The 16,343-nt window shown below is 32.9% G+C and overlaps 1 protein-coding gene across 3 annotated transcripts in view; it reads right to left on the bottom strand.

Moving 5' to 3' along the window:
* Positions 1-26: 26 nt before the first annotated feature.
* The window catches only part of LOC103721036 (LEC14B protein-like), a 33,351-nt gene continuing 17,034 nt past the window's right edge, over positions 27-16,343 (bottom strand). For 2 of the 3 annotated variants that reach the window (XM_008811065.6, XM_088713867.2), the window contains 5 exons: positions 5,663-5,740; positions 2,607-2,782; positions 1,488-1,643; positions 1,065-1,125; positions 27-674 (listed from right to left, as the gene is read on the bottom strand). In XM_008811065.6, coding sequence (XP_008809287.1) covers positions 465-674; positions 1,065-1,125; positions 1,488-1,643; positions 2,607-2,782; positions 5,663-5,740 — 681 coding nt within the window. In that variant the 3' untranslated portion in view covers positions 27-464. The remainder of the gene's footprint in view (positions 675-1,064; positions 1,126-1,487; positions 1,644-2,606; positions 2,783-5,662; positions 5,741-16,343) is intronic. The other variant, XM_088713866.2, reaches the window with a different exon arrangement.

Genomic DNA, 16,343 nt, shown 5'->3' with positions numbered 1-16,343 from the left:
TCATGGGTCCCAAAAGAAAGGGAATATGATAAGCATGAGATGCAATGTCCAAACTATTATAAAAATCAATTGAGATATACAACTTTAAATCACCAAACATCAATACATCCAACCAATATTATCCAATCAAGTCAGATTATCATTATTTATTGCCACTGCTAGGCAGTCCAGTCATCATTAGTTTATCACACTGTTGCTCTTTTTTTTTCTTTTGCCTGAATGAAGGTATCTTACCAATTATATTCACTATAATTCATCTTACATTGTGTTTGATCTGCATTTCATGGATGGTCAAAGCCACATGCTTGGAGGTGACCAAACTATCATCATGTAAAGTAGCCTTTATGTTCCTCAAGAACTATCTACATAATTACAGTGGTGGATCATTCTTTGTGCTCGATAGCTGCTTGCTCTCACCGGCTAGTCCACAATTATTTCAATTGTTGAAGGTACTATTTCTTTAGTTACAGATACATTACACGGAACATCCTGTCTCTGACAGGCCCCTTGGATTTATTAATCAAGGAAGAGACTTCACCATTCCCTGAGAATTCCCATCTAGCAATTTGGCCATCCCACGAAGAGCTGACAAGCATAGGATAGTAAGGGTGCCAGCTGCAGTCTCTAACAGCCAATTTATGGCTATCTAGTCTTGCAACTTGGTCTCCACTAACCTGAATCATTGCCCAAAGACTTATCGTTAGTTGCTCGTTCATCAGCTATGGTCCTGACAGATGGCTTACTTGGATGCTGGAATCCAACAAATTGGTTTCAAGTGCAGGTATGAGCAGTAATAAATCGGTGAGACAACTGTTTGCCATTTCTGACAATCAGGCTATTGGAAGTTTACAGAACTACAGCATCCCAATTGGGAGGTTTATAATGTCTCGGGCCATTGCGAAGAATCATGAACATTCAAAGTAACAGATATATTAATATAGTGGCAATAATATGAATAAGACACCTCAACAAATTTTCGTATGAGGAAAATTTGGAGTTAAAACACTTGCTTAAGATTACGAATTAAACAAAATAATAGAGTAAGGTTGAGGTGGACAACATACCACATCATAAATATAAACACATGCATCATGAGATCCCGTATAAATGTACTTCTGACCAGTACTGAAACAGGGAAGTAAATGTCAGTAATCTGTATTCACTGAGTTCACCTTGAACTTGATAACCATTCATGCCAAATCTTTCATCGATAAATTCTTATTGTAAATAAGTCTATCAATAATCCAGCAGGACTGCCCTAGCACAAAGATTTAGTCTTCATGTTCGACAGTCACCGAAAAAAATTCTGCTAGGTAAAAACAAATGTACTGCAAAAACTTTTAAACTTTAAATTTTACTGATGATCAGATTTGTAATCCATATGTCAATTCAATAAACATGTTATAGTGACAGTCAAAACAAAATCTGTAGCACTATTTCAAAAAAAAGACAAAAAAAAAAAAAAGCATGGGTTTCTTTGCAATTACCTGTAAGCAGGGGAGAAATAGCAACGTATTAGAGTACGCAAAACCGAATGACCTCTGTATGTGGCTAGCGATTGATCACTGGAATGTTTCATATATTTCTTATGGGGTGGATATTGGGTGTGCCTATAATCCCAATCAGATATTCTTGGTCTGGAGCTGCACAGGCAAATTTTAGCAATTGTATCAGAAGTGCGGCTACTTGAAATGAAAGAACTCCAGTCTGTAGAATATCTTCAACCTTTATCCGAGAACATCTGAAAAACAGAATTTGACTATTTGATTGAAAAATTTAATGTATAAAGTACATATAACACCCTCTTCACAAGCATTTATATCTTGGAAAGGTAGTCCGATTATGATGCATGCGCCTTTATTTTCACCTCCTAAACTCAAACATCATGCATGTCCTGAAAATCTTCACATATTGGTACATTTTAACAGAAACAGTCATGCACGCATCTACTTATTCATAAATATATATGCATCATGATATTCGCTAATGAATTTATCCAATATCATTTGAATGAAATTTCATATAAAAATTATTACAACCATGCATAATTCATGAAACTTAAAAGAGTAGGTACATGTAAACTCCTATGCAAAAGGATAATGAGCTACAAAGCAGCTGCAAGATAACATAATTCACATAAATATTTATAAAACCCATAAATAAGCATAGTTCATGCCATTAGGAATCTGTTTACACTTTACAGTAACAGCTAAACCAATTTTAGATTTATAAAAGATGTCGACATGACCATAAAGTTATATAAGGTCATGATTAATTTCAAGCAATTTTGTGACAAGTCAACATGGTGTTTTCAGTAGATCCTTCTCATGAGCATATACCCTAAATCAACACATGAAAACTTTTCATTCTAGAAAATCATTTGAAACAGCAATTCTAGAGGCAAGCTGCAACCAAAATCCTGAAGCAATCTGAGAATGCTCTATAACTTCTATAACATAAGCATTTGGTTTTTTTTTAAAAAAAAATAATGTATAGCATCTTACATGACTCCTTATACTCCAACCAAGGTTGGTCAACATATGCCATTCACCTACAAATTAGTGTCCTGTAAACAATAGATGAAGTGGAAAAAAACTAATACATACCAATTAACACTGGAGGACATTTTCCGGATGTCCCACATTTTGATAGTTTGATCTTTACCATTAGAAATGAAATAGCGACCATCTCCCCGGCTATTGATAAATGTAACTCCTTCTAAATGTCCAGTCAAAACTCCAGCTGCTTGTCCTTCAGCGGTAAAGCACCGCCTGTCCCACACCTGTAGACTATAAAGTTTACATCCAGAATCTGATGACTAAACAAAGAGGACCAAGACACATAAATCAATAAATTGGTACAAACTACCGTCGAGAAAAAATTCATCAAACCAATGATACCTACTAACAGTAGTCTTCATATGCTAGCTCCAAAAAAGATTAAAAGATAAGAACCTTAACATATGTAATTAAATACTGAAAGAAAACACAACTTGACATATGGTAACTAGTTAAGAAGATAAGTACTGTCAAAATAGAGATAAAGAGAAGATTCAGAAAATTAACAAACCTTGTGCCACCCTACAACCCAACATTTGAGGCATTATGGTTCAGACGAGTTATTACGCGTGCAAGTTTCCTGCTTTCTACAATGGTAAATAATGGCTTTCGCTGCATTTGGCCTTAGTGCCAACAATATCAATCAACGAGTTGCTTATGTTGGTATGATTAAAGTGGTTAGTGATTGGACTAATGCACAGGCAGGATCAATATGTTTTCGCAACTGATTTTACTGACAACCAAGCATGAGGTTGGGCATCACTGATTGGATAACTGCTATTCTGTAAGTTTCTAGACTTATTAAAGTTACCCCCCTTCATCATCAGGCAGTAGATGCTCATGGTGACACGTGAATATAAGTTTCCTATTCACTTGTCAGCAGCTTATGGATCTGTTTCCAAGAACAAAATGCCAAATTTGAAATTTTTTATTTACCATTGCTCTTTTAACATTTGTCCTTAGAGTAGAGAGCATGACCACTTCCTATGGTCTTGACTTTTGACAGGGTTACTGGAGTTAATATGGTGTCACATTCATGGCACAATGAACAAAGCTTTCTGGGTAATTGTGATGAAACCACAAGTTGGAGTTGTCTAACATGACATCTGATAGTTTGATTTATTTTAAAAAGAAGGCCTAGAATTTGCTAAACTGACCCTTTTTTTCGAAGTTGGCAAATTAAAACAAAAGAAATTAAAGATGAAGATGTTGGATTGCTGGCTTGAGATCAAGGCATGTAATCACTCCCCTGTGTAGAGCCAGGATTTTTTTTTGTAGGGAGGCCAATTGCCGTGAAGTTGTCATATCATCTTGTCTTGGTTTATGGTAATTATTAAAAAAAAACTCAAGTAAAAAATTTACAAGAATTTTTTTCATTTTAATCCAGGAATCTTAAGAAAGTACTTTAGGTTCAAAATTCAATTAAAAGTCATATTCAATTGCGATCATATTTATCAAGCTAGAAATCCATTGAATGTATTAGGTTGTGTATCCTACATTTAACGTCAAGTACAGCAAGCTAAAAAAATTGAGATGAGATTTGAGATATAAGATGAAAATTTTATTTAATGAGGGAAGCACCCAACTTCTTCAAGTGTATATATTGATGACAGTCAGACAAGCGATAATAGTGGAAACATCAAAGGCAGCAGTCCACCCTAAAAAGATTTTCAAAGGAATCACTCAAATCCTCTACCATGGAAACCATGTAGTGAGTCCTAGGCTCAGGGCTTAAGTTTGTTGGTTTTCAGATTTTAAAATTTGAAACTACAAGATCTTCAGATCATCAAAATACTAAAAGAAAAGTTATTAGATATCAGAACTCCTTAGATAAAGCCATGCAAAAAAAGGCAGAACCAAATCATGCCTTTTAAGTTGAGAAATATTGGATTTTAATGTTCCTAAATTCTATAGGACTTTTAAAATATGGAGATCGTAAAGTGGATGGTTTGTTATGAAAAATGGGATTGAAAAGTCTCCAACTTCTATAGGAATTTGAGGTATGAGGATCTAAGATGGTTATCATAGAAAGTTTTTTTTAACATTCAACATTATTACCATGTGATATCCTAGCTGATGGGATTAGGTGAGGCATCGCACATGAGAGAGGATGTGGGCGCGGGGGTGGGGGTGGGGGTGGGGGGGGGGGGGGGGGGGGGGGGGTGGTGGGGGTGGGGGTGGGGGCCTGGAATCCCTGGCAGTGTATGAAATATTTCCATTGATGGGGGCACCACCCAAGTGAACCCCCAACCCCACCTCACCCCCGCCCCAGTGCCTACTGCCTACCTCCTAACATGAGATTGATGTAGCAGTAAACTACCTCAAGGTCTGATGAGCCTAAAACCAGCGGAGCTCCTTTTATGTGAATGTCCATACTCCATAGGAAGCACGACAAGCTCTTAGACGCTGTTGCCCAAAGATCCAACAACAGAAGGAATAAAAGGAGAAAAACAGACATTTTGAACTTTGGAGCTTCCAGATGTTAAAGATCACTTGAATGATCATGTATGGAAGCCTCCCTTTTGGTCTTCAGTTGTCCCTACTTCTGAAGAGTATTTGGTTTCACAAGCATTTTTTTTTTTTTTTGATATCTATGATGGGAGAAATCCAGCCAAAATCTGGATGAGGCCAGGCCTCAAACTCAGGTCCTTGGTACCAATCCCAAAGACTTTATCAAATACACTAGTTGGCACTGTCAGTTTCAGAAGCATTTTCATGAATCAAATCCCCCCCTCCCTTCCCTATACATAGATTTTCTCAAAGAAGAATATGGTTGGGGGAAAATGCCCTCTTATGGACGCCCAAAAGAGACATGCTTCCCTTAAGACACGAATATGTAAAGAAGAAATCTTTTCACCTACTGGATACTTCAGTTTCTAATCATCTGTTTAGTCTAAAAACTAAACTAACCATTCGAAATATCTTGTAATTTGCCAACTGTAGTCAAGTTTCTTTGGTGATACAGAAAATGTTTAATGCAGGACCAATGATAAGTCCTTACACCATCGACTCACAAAATCTGAAGAAGTTAAAAGCTATATCATCTTAGTTCTTGCAAAGTACTTCACATACTACAAAGTGGATAATAGAGGTTCAAACATTACCTTACAAAGATTATCATCACTCCCTGAATATATAAGATGGCCAGTGTCATCAGCAAATGTCACTGTGTTCACATCAGACTAGAAAGACAAAACAAAAGAATTGAATTTCAGTGATAACAGCCATTTTTAGTATCCTGCAAAATTGTGATATCCAAACAAAATTTGCTTGCATGCTCAGAAAGTGAAAGAAATCCACAGAACACGTGAAAAAGATAATCGTAAATATCAACTCGGTGGTCGTATTAGCCCAAATTACAATGCAAGTAACATAATCGTAAATATCAACTCGGTGGTCGTATTAGCCCAAATTCTAGCATCCATGGTCATCAGTTTAGATTTTTTGTGCATATTTCATGTTCATATCCTATGGACCAGGCCTAGTACCATGCTAATTGGATAGCCTTTCCAATTACTAATTAGGTCATTGGTCCTACTTGTGTTTGCCAACATTCAATCAATAATTACCAACCTGCTAGGTCGTCCTAGTTTGCTTAACCCATGTTTTCCTAGTGTCTTAAGGTTTCTTTGTAATTTGGTCTTATCTTATTCGTGTCTGATCTTGTTCTTTAATCATTATGTAGAGCCATTGAATTTTTTCCAATTTAAGATCTAATCTTTAAGAGCTTTCTAACCTTAAATCATCATCTTTCACCATTTAACCCATTATTTTGACTGCAATTTGCTATTCATCTGTGGGTCTCAAAATCCATCATGTTTTTGGCCTAATTTATTGTCAGCAATTCAGATCGGTTGTCTTTAAGACCTCAATTGTTTCTGTTCTATTTTATTTAGAAATCTTCTTAGCTCAACCTTCATGCCTAAATAGTCTCTACGTCATTACTTCAATCATTTTGCATAGTGGTTCTTACAGATCCATTATTACATATTAGACCTGCACCTAGACCATCAACAAAATTTCTGTCATGCTCTATCTTAAAGACTAGCTTCCTCTGCTTGTGCATTAAATCCTAAACATTGGCCCTCTCCGAACTAGCTTCATTGTCTTGATGTTTGACCTTCATCATCATGCTTATTGTTTGTTGGTTGATCATTTCACCTCAATAATATATGATGACCCAAAGATTGAGTTAAAGATTGATTTTGATGATCACAAAACCTTGAAGTATAATTACTAATGTTTGTGTTGCAAGAAGAAAGATAATTTATTTTGCAAGGAACATAGCAAGTTGGAAAAATACAAGAAGGCCTCAAATGCTCTCAAAAAAAGTTGGAAGAAAGCTTCACTTCATTGGCCCAAGTTTCAAGTTCAAAGGATTCAAGTTGAAGGAGCAAATTCAAAGAAAGATTCAAAAGAATAGTCCTCGAGTCGACTCCTGGAAGTTTAGAGTCGACTCTGGCACTCTAGAGTTTCAAGAAACAGTTCTCGAGTCGACTCCGATACTCTACGAGTCGACTCCGACTGAGAACAAACAAAAAGACAGAGAGTTGATTTTCAGCGCTACAGTGATCTCGAGTCGACTCCAACTTCAGTGCTACAGTGCGAAGTCGACTCCCAGCTACAGTGCCGGCAGACTACTATTCACGAGTCGACTCCTATTTCAGCCGAGTCGACTCCTGCTTCAGCCGAGTCGACTCTAGCACGCTGGGAGGCATAACGGCTAGTTTTTTCTTGATTCCAACGGCTCTATTTTTGTCTCTAACGGCTAGATTTTTGTTTCCACTCCCTCTAAAGCTATAAAATCAAGAGGAGAGCTAGGGAAGAGGGTATGGAAGTGGGAGAGAACATTTAGGGAAGAGATTTCAAAGAGATTATAAGGAAAATCTCCCATAAGCACAAAAGGGCCATTCAAAGTAAAATAGAGAGAAGAAGAGCATCCAAGTGAATCCCAAAGCTTCCTCTCCATCCGTGTGCTGCCTCGGTGATCCTCTACTTCGTGTAAAATCAGAAGAGGGTCAACTAAAGAAGAAGCCGAGTTCCTCCATCTACAAATTTGTTTGAGGGCTTCTTCTCTTTACTTTACTTATTTATATTTGCTATATTTGCTTATGTGAGAAGCTTGTATTTGATTTAAACTCTTGTTTTAATATCTTGTAACTTGATTCAATCAAGGGATTGAATCAAGGGGTTAAGGTTTGTTGGTGAGCCAAAGGGAAAAACCAACGTTGTAAGGTTGTGGTTGGTGAGCCTTTGGGAAAACCAACTGGGTTGATTGTGAACCCGAAAAACAATCGTTGTAAGGTTGTGGTTGGTGAGCCTTTGGGAAAACCAACTGGGTTGGATTGTGAGCCCGTGAAAACAATCGGTTGGTTCTAGTCGGTGAGCCTGTGAAAACCGACCGAGTTCGTTGTGATCTCGCAAAACAACAAGTTGGGTTGTGAGCTTGTAAAACAACCGACTGTAATCTGAGGGATTATAGTGAAATTCCCAAGGGGTCTTGGGGAGTGGATGTAGGTGCTGGGGTGCACCGAACCACTATATATCTTTGTGTTTGTGATGCCTTATTTCTTGCGTTTCATGCCTTACATACATACTTGACTTTGTAATATTTCTAGCTTTATTTCCTAATTGATTATAAGAGATTGTTTAGAACTTGTTTAGCTTTCACTCTATTCTTACAATTCACATAGATTAAATTGATCATACAACTATAAGTTAATTTAGGATCAATTGCGTCCTAAAGCCATAATACAATTGCTCTAGCTTAGTTTGTCACTGCATTACTTATAATTACCTAGAGCTTAAGTAAGTAACATCTTATCATTCCGCTACATTCACTTTAAAGTAAAAAATTAGGAAACACAATTTTTAGAAAACCCAATTCACCCCCCCTCTTGGGTTGTCATCTTGGGCAACAAGTGGTATCAAAGCAGGTGCTCTTCTATTAATTATAGTCTTAACTGACTAGAGCTAAAGATTATGACAACCCCACATAACATATTATTTGCCGAGGGACTTTCCATAAACAGACCTCCGCTGTTTGATGGAACTTACTATATTCAATGGAAAGCTAGAATGAAAATTTTTGTTCAATCACAAAACTATAAAATGTGGAATATCATTATAAATGGACCTCACACACTCTCTCAAAATGTCAATGAAAAAGACTTAGCACAATTGAATGCTAATGCTATGAACTTTCTATATTGTGCTATCCATGAATCTATATTTCATAAGATTTCTGCATGCTTATCTGTTAAAGAAATCTGGGATACTTTAACAATTATTTATGATAAATCTCAGATTAGCTCACATGTGCTTCAATTGCGTACTAACAATGAGATTGCAGAATCCTCCACAGTAGCCGAGTCGACTCTCAGTTTGTCCGAGTCGACTCCCAGAGAAGAACAGTCTGAAAGGCAGAGACACAGTCTTGAAGACCCTGTGAACGAGTCGACTCCAAGTATTTCCGAGTCGACTCCCAAGTTAGTCGAGTCGACTCTGAGGCAGATTAGTTCAAAAAACAAAGAGTCTGGTGATGGAAACAAGGATCCATTCCCAAACACCGAAAGATTCAAAAGCTTCCTAAAGACAAGGAAGAAGAGGAAGCAAGAAGAAAGGAAGAAAAAGATAAAAAGCAAGACAGTCTTGACCAAGAAAGAGTCAAGCAAGAAATTGAAAGCTAGAAGCAACAATGAACTACAAGAGGTAACTAACTTATGTTTTATGGCACTAGAAGATAAAGTAGAATCTGAATCTAATGAATTTCATGAAGAATATTCTTATGATGAACTATTAAATGCTTTTCATGATTTGTATAGTGAATGTAGAAAATTAGCTATCAAAAATAAAAATCTTAAAAAGCTAAATCTCGAAATCTCAAAAGATAAAAATTCTATTGCTAAAATATATGACAAACTAAATTCTGAAAATGAAAGCTTAAGGTTAAATTCAGAACAATTGATTCAGAAAAATCAGAATTTAATTAAAGAAAATCAAAACTTAAGTGAAGAAATTAACCAATTAAAATCTTTTATTAACAAATTCACTGTAAGTTCAGAAAGATTAAAAATAATGTTTGAAAGCCAATATGTTGCTTATGATAAATCAAAATTTGGCTTGACTCCTTTACTTAATAATAAATCTCTAGAGAAAAAGATTATCAATTCACTAAGCAAACCATTAAATAAGATAACTTATTTCAAACATGAAAAGAATGGGCATAACAACTTTACCTATCGTTCTAACATAATTAAATCAAGTGGTAAAGTTATTACAATTAAACAAATCTGGGTTCCAAAAGGAACCATATGTCCTAACTCTCAAGGACCCAAGCAAGCTTGGGTACCCAAAATGAAAATATGAGGATGTAGACATAGATGTGCCAAGATACCCATGGAACAAATAGATTCATACAAATGGGTGTTCTAGACACACGTCAAAAAATGAAACTTAAAACATACTTATGAAAAGTAATTTTAAATAAAAATAATAATAATAATAATAATGAAATCAGTAATCCTTGCATCTCATCATTATTTTTTGCTTTAGTATTTGATTAAAATATGAATTGCAAGGATTGATCAATTTTGTGATATAGAAAATACTTTTGGAAATATAATCAAATCACTTCATTTTATAGTATACTTTACTCACTATTGGATAAGTTGCTAAATGATTAATCAATTTATTAAGAATAACTCTATGAATTCTCTATATGCTTGATTGAGAGTTTTTATCCATGGCATTATTGTTTATTGATCATAGATATGATAATGTGTACTTGGTGTGCTTTTGAATATATGCACTATGAATACCAAGATTAAAGTAACCATCTTTGGCATATAAAATCAACTCATGCTAGTATGTACTTAATCTCAAAAGACCTTGCCATTGGCTTACTTAGATTATCTTCTGAAAGGTCAAAGTTTGCTATGCATGCTAACTAAGGAAACAAACAAAAATCAATTTCTAAATCTAAAGATGTTGTTTCCATCACTAAGTTTTCAAAAGCTTACATTGGATTTGTTCTTGGCAAATGAAATTGAAATATTTTCTATATTTGCTAAATCTTGTAAAAGTGTTTCAAATGATAAAGGTTTCCAAACTGTGAAGATAAAGAGTATCATGGCACAGTGTTGAAAACCAAAATCCTGATAAAGTTTATACAGAAATTAATTATTTCAGCACCAAGGACACCTTAAGTAAAATAGGATTAATAGAATTCTTGAAGAAATGAAAAAGACAATTGTGTATGATAGTCATCTACTTAAATGTTTTTTAAAAGCTATCATCACTGCTTGTCATACATATGATTTCTATTAGATATATTTTTGATGAAAACTCCTTTTGATCTTCTGAAAAATGGAAAATGAACCATTGCATATCTTTCATATTCTTCAGTCATACACGTTATGCTTGATATGTTCTTATGAAAATAATGCCAAATCTGATAAAGATATCTCTATCCTTGGATATCATTCATCAAGCAATGCATATAGAACATTCATAAAAAGATTCTAGTTGTAGAAGTATCAATTCATTTTATTCTTTATGAGACTAATGATTTATTATCAAAATACTAAAATCAAATTATATATGTATATGGTTAATCTTTTACATATAACAATCTGAAAAAACTTGTTAATAATTAGAACCAAATTGGATTTTTCAGAAATGCACTTAATGAAGAAAAATTGATGACTACTAAAAGACTAAATCAAGAAAAGATGAAATAGATCTTGATAAGATTCTTGCATGATTAGAAGTAAAGATCACCATTATCATTTGCTTGCTTTATGAACTTTAATTGTGTCAAATGAATGTGTAGAATGCACTCCTATGTGGTTATTTCATTAGAAAAGATCTATGTAAAATAACCACTTTATTTAAAAACACTCATTACATATATGATAAAGTAATATGTGATTTGGAACAAGCATCAAAAGCATGATATATAAAAGCTTGAGTAACTTTTTGATAAAAAGTAATAATGATAAATCTATACATTAAAAAGATGAATCTGTGATATCTTGCTTGCTCAAAGCACACATTGATGGCATCATTTTTGTTCTACTGATGAAAATTTATATGGAGATTTTACTAAGCTCATGCAAAGTGAGTTTGAAATATGTATAATGAATAAATTAACATTTTCCTTCTCGAACTCCAAATTAAGCCAAACAAGAAAAAGGATCTTCATTGACCAAAGTTAGTCCACAAGAAAACTCTTATAGAAGATTGGCATGAAGAAGGTATGTCTATGACCCCATCTTGTAGAATTTGAAAAGAATGAGCAAAGTAGATCTATTGTTTTTAAAGCTGTATTGAAGCATGATAGAATAATCATTTTATCATACAGCTAGTAGACCAGATTGTATGCTCATTATGTGCCCTTGTGCAAGATTTCAATCTAACTTTAATAAATCATATTTTATTGATAACAAATAAATCATAATCTGAATTTTGATAGAAACAACCGTTTAAGATAAATTGATTAAAACTTAGCTAACATGTTTTATTGATAATTATCTTAAGCAAATAGAATCTAAACTAAATTGATTTTGGAAATAAGAAATTGATTTGATCTTGATGAATCTTTCTATTGCCTCACATGCTTGTCCTTGAACCATCTTGATTAATGAAACTATTTCTTTAGATCAAGTGATATGTGCTTGCTTATATTTAGGCAATCTCTTGAATAAAGTGACTCAACATGCAACTATTGTCATATCTTATATTGAGTCATCTAGTTAAAAAATATGTTGGATGAATGTTTTGTATCTTGAAGAAACTAATGACTTTCTTTCAAGAAAGAAAAGGAGTTTGTTAATAATGCAGGATCCTTGAACAAGAAAATGAGAGATTTCAACTTGAAGGATATCTCCATGTAAGATACAATAAACATTCACATGCAAACAAGAGAGAGGACCTTCTTCAGCCAAAAGTTCGTACATAAGAAATCTAGTAGGTATTTGGCTTGAAGAATATAGAATGAATAGGTAATTTTAGATACCTCTCATAAATTAATTGAGCAAAGTCAATAACTTAAAAATCTTATTATGGCATGATTAAATTCTTTAATTATTAATTTTTGATATCATGTCTATATATGTATTGACTGACTTATACTTTAGAAATTGTTTCATGGTTTGCCCAAACTAAATTATTTCTTTGCCTATATCATAACCATGGAATACACAAGTATATGCTTAAAATTTTGATGTAAAATAACTTGTGAGAAGTTATGAATCCTTGAGCACAATGAAAATGTTGTTTGCATGATATACATCTATATGATACATAAGATTATTTCTTTATTCTGCTCTTTCATGTAAATTACTTGAGAATAACGAAAAGAGAGAGATAAAGAAAAGAAAATAGATATTATTCAAGAGAAGTAAAATCTAAGTAAAGGCAAATACTTCAATCTTAAGGAAAAGCAAAACAAGCATAATATATTTGGGACATTTATGAGACTCGTGAAAGGGATAAAATCCGCAATTAATTACACTTAAACAGGGAGAGTTTGAAATAAACATTTTAACATTTCTATATTGCTCATCATAGGGATGGTGCCAATGGGGAGGCTAGTGGTAGTACCCGGCATTATTTGACCCAACTATTCGGTGTAGGGTATATTAGGGACGGCACAAGAGGGAGGCTAGTGGTAGTACCTCGTGCCCCTTCCAACTCCAACGGATAGGGAGCAAATAGAGTATAGAGCATAAGAAAGTAAAAATGAAAGACAAAGTAAATGAAAGTATATAAGAAGAATCAAGTCAAATTTTTTAATCACTTGAAAACACACTTTAAGGATGAAATCAATGCAAGATTATATTTAAATAGAGGGAGTTTATTTGAAAAGAATTGATTTTGATCCTTGACATGCTTGTTCTTAATATTTTAATGCATGACTTAACACATAATATATTTTGCATGTGGCATTATGTCTTGAATTATGGGTTCTCAATATTTTGTAATGCTCCATGCTTGGACAATTTGATTGAATGTTTGGAATACTACATAAAATTTTTGTTTGGTATTATTGAAAAGAAATTTCAGATTTGTCGTTCACAATCATCGTTAAAATCTGAAAGTTGAATAAATTTGTAAAAAGGAGAAGAGAAGGATATCTCTATTTAGGCAAAATGAATTGAATTTGTTTTATCCTTCAACTTGCTTAACTTTGGTATATAATGTTCTAATTTATACCAAAACTCAACATAAATACAAATATTCTGAATATGCTCTTATATGTTTGAAATATGTGTTTTCAATCATAATGATTTAAGATGAGCTACAATCTGGAAGATACATATCTCAAATTATGACTTTGAAAGCTTCTATTGAAAATTTTTATGAAATTCAGAATCTGATTTTGTATAAAAGCTTAAACTCAATATGATTTTTAAATAAAATCTTAATTTAAGAAAAACAGAATTAATTTTGATGCCTTGGTTGATTGTCTCGATACGCATCCGAAACATATCTTTTCTTATCCTTAAAGTGTACTAATATTGGTCTAAATGATGTGTCTTTCAATGATCTTAATTGCAAACAAATATTTTTAAATATATGATTTTATTTTGATATTAAAAAGATTTATTGTGCTTCATGTATACATTGCTGAAAAACTATGATTAAGAAATTAAGTTCTATAAATATATATACTTCAATGATCATCTATATGTTTTTCTCTCCTACATTATTAAAGACTTCCATCAAAATATATATATATATATTATTAAAAGAGTGAATGATCTTAAGTCTAGAAACATTTCAGCTCACTCAAATGATTCTTAAAAGAAAGAAAATGTAAATGCTTTTGAAAGAATTTGAGCTTCAAATGAATCATTTTCTGATCAATATTTCTATACATTTTCTCAAAATTTAGAGAAAGCATAACTTGTTCTTGAAAGATTAAAAAGAGTGATTGCTATAAATTTTGAATAATTCTAGATCACTCTACATTCTCGATATCATAGAATTTCAGTTTTCTTCACGCTTGTCGTTAAAATCTGAAATTCAACAAAAGAAAAGAATGATTAAAGAGGAATGCATCTTTTGAGGGGAAGATTTAGATATTCAGTATCTTATCCTAAAATTACTTTAATTTGATGCATACCTTGATTTTTTATGGATTGATTTTGATGAACCTCCTTATATTGCAAGACTTGCTTTAATTATATAATAAGTTTATACCTTGAGATGAGTTCTATAAAGGCTGTCTTATCTCAAACATTGAGTCTTATGAAAATAAGCTGAAACTTATAGAAAATATATTTTTTTTGAGATTGACAATTTTATTGAACATTATCTTCAAATTCTAAACTCTTAAATGGAATGATCAATTGAGGGGGAGAAAGAAAATTTCAGAAGGAGAGATCTAATGGAACTTAATCGCATAAATCTATAACTAAAGGAGAGAGAAAGAATACTAAATGAAAAGTGATCCTAATACTCTCCAATATGTATCATCTGAAATTTAAAATCTGAAAATCTTTATGATACACCTTGAGGCTTGTTATTTGGTTAATATATCTTATACATAAATCATGAACCAAATTGCAATTCAAACAGTTGATCTTAAGAGCCTCTAACTTAATGAAAAAGGGGGAGAATAATGTATTGAATTTTCTTGAGTATCTCTCAGAAAATCTATTTTGAAATTCACTAATGAGTCCTAATTGGCTTGCTCTTTAGAACTTCAATTTAGTGCCAATTCATATTTTTATGTATCAAATTGTGCTTATTTTTTAAGGAATAAAAGAAAGTCTTTCAAAGCTTTGCATTTTATATATGCTCTAAGATATATCATAAATTTCATGAATTCATATTTTGATATGTATGCCACAATATTTTTTTTGAAAGAACTTTGAAGCCATTAAAAATTAATGATCCAACATGATGTTATATATATTTTTTTTAAAAAAAATTTTGTTCTTATATTCTGAAAATTAGTTCAATTGCTCTCATGTTGCTAAAATACTTAATATATTGGGCAAAAGATCTTAAATGAACAAGCTTTCATATTTATTATTAAAGAATGGTTAGATTTTCATTCGTGCTTTCTTTGAATATCATTCTTGGTACTTCTTGAATTAACTTGAGAAAGATTCCACCTACACTTGATTTGAAAACTATCTTTGGAACCACATTCGATGTGTTCTCACTATAATTGGCTCTGATCTATGCTCATTAATCTTTTTCTAACATTATTGCCTTGAGTTATATGATTCATATTCTTGCAATAATTTGACATGCAAATCAGAGTACAAAAAGAAAAAGAAATATTTGAGTATTCTTATCTTTGTGCTTAATGTTTCATTATCTTGCAACCTTTTTGATGTTGTCAAAAAGGGGGAGAAATATCTAAGTATATGCTCATAATGCTTTATATTTTGAATTGAATACAAATCAGCTTAAATTGAAATATGTTGATTGTGTTAAGCTGATTAAATCTAAAGCATTATCATGAAGTATGTTTTAAATATATATGTTTTCTACTTCATGCAACTTAGCTATGCATTAGTCCTAGAACACAATATATTTTATATTGCACATACTCCAAGTTTTGTCATCATCAAAAAGGGGGAGACTGATGACCCAAAGATTGAGTTAAAGATTGATTTTGATGATCACAAAACCTTGAAGTATAATTACTAATGTTTGTGTTGCAAGAAGAAAGATAATTTATTTTGCAAGGAACATAGCAAGTTGGAAAAATACAAGAAGGCCTCAAAAGCTCTCAAAAAAAGTTGGAAGAAAGCTTCACTTCAT

This window comes from Phoenix dactylifera, chromosome 17 (assembly GCF_051530095.1).
Source record: "Phoenix dactylifera cultivar Ajwa chromosome 17, Ajwa_hap1_PhDact_Kaust_v1.1, whole genome shotgun sequence".
NCBI lineage: Eukaryota > Viridiplantae > Streptophyta > Magnoliopsida > Arecales > Arecaceae > Phoenix > Phoenix dactylifera.
This window is presented reverse-complemented; position numbering and strand designations above follow the sequence as displayed.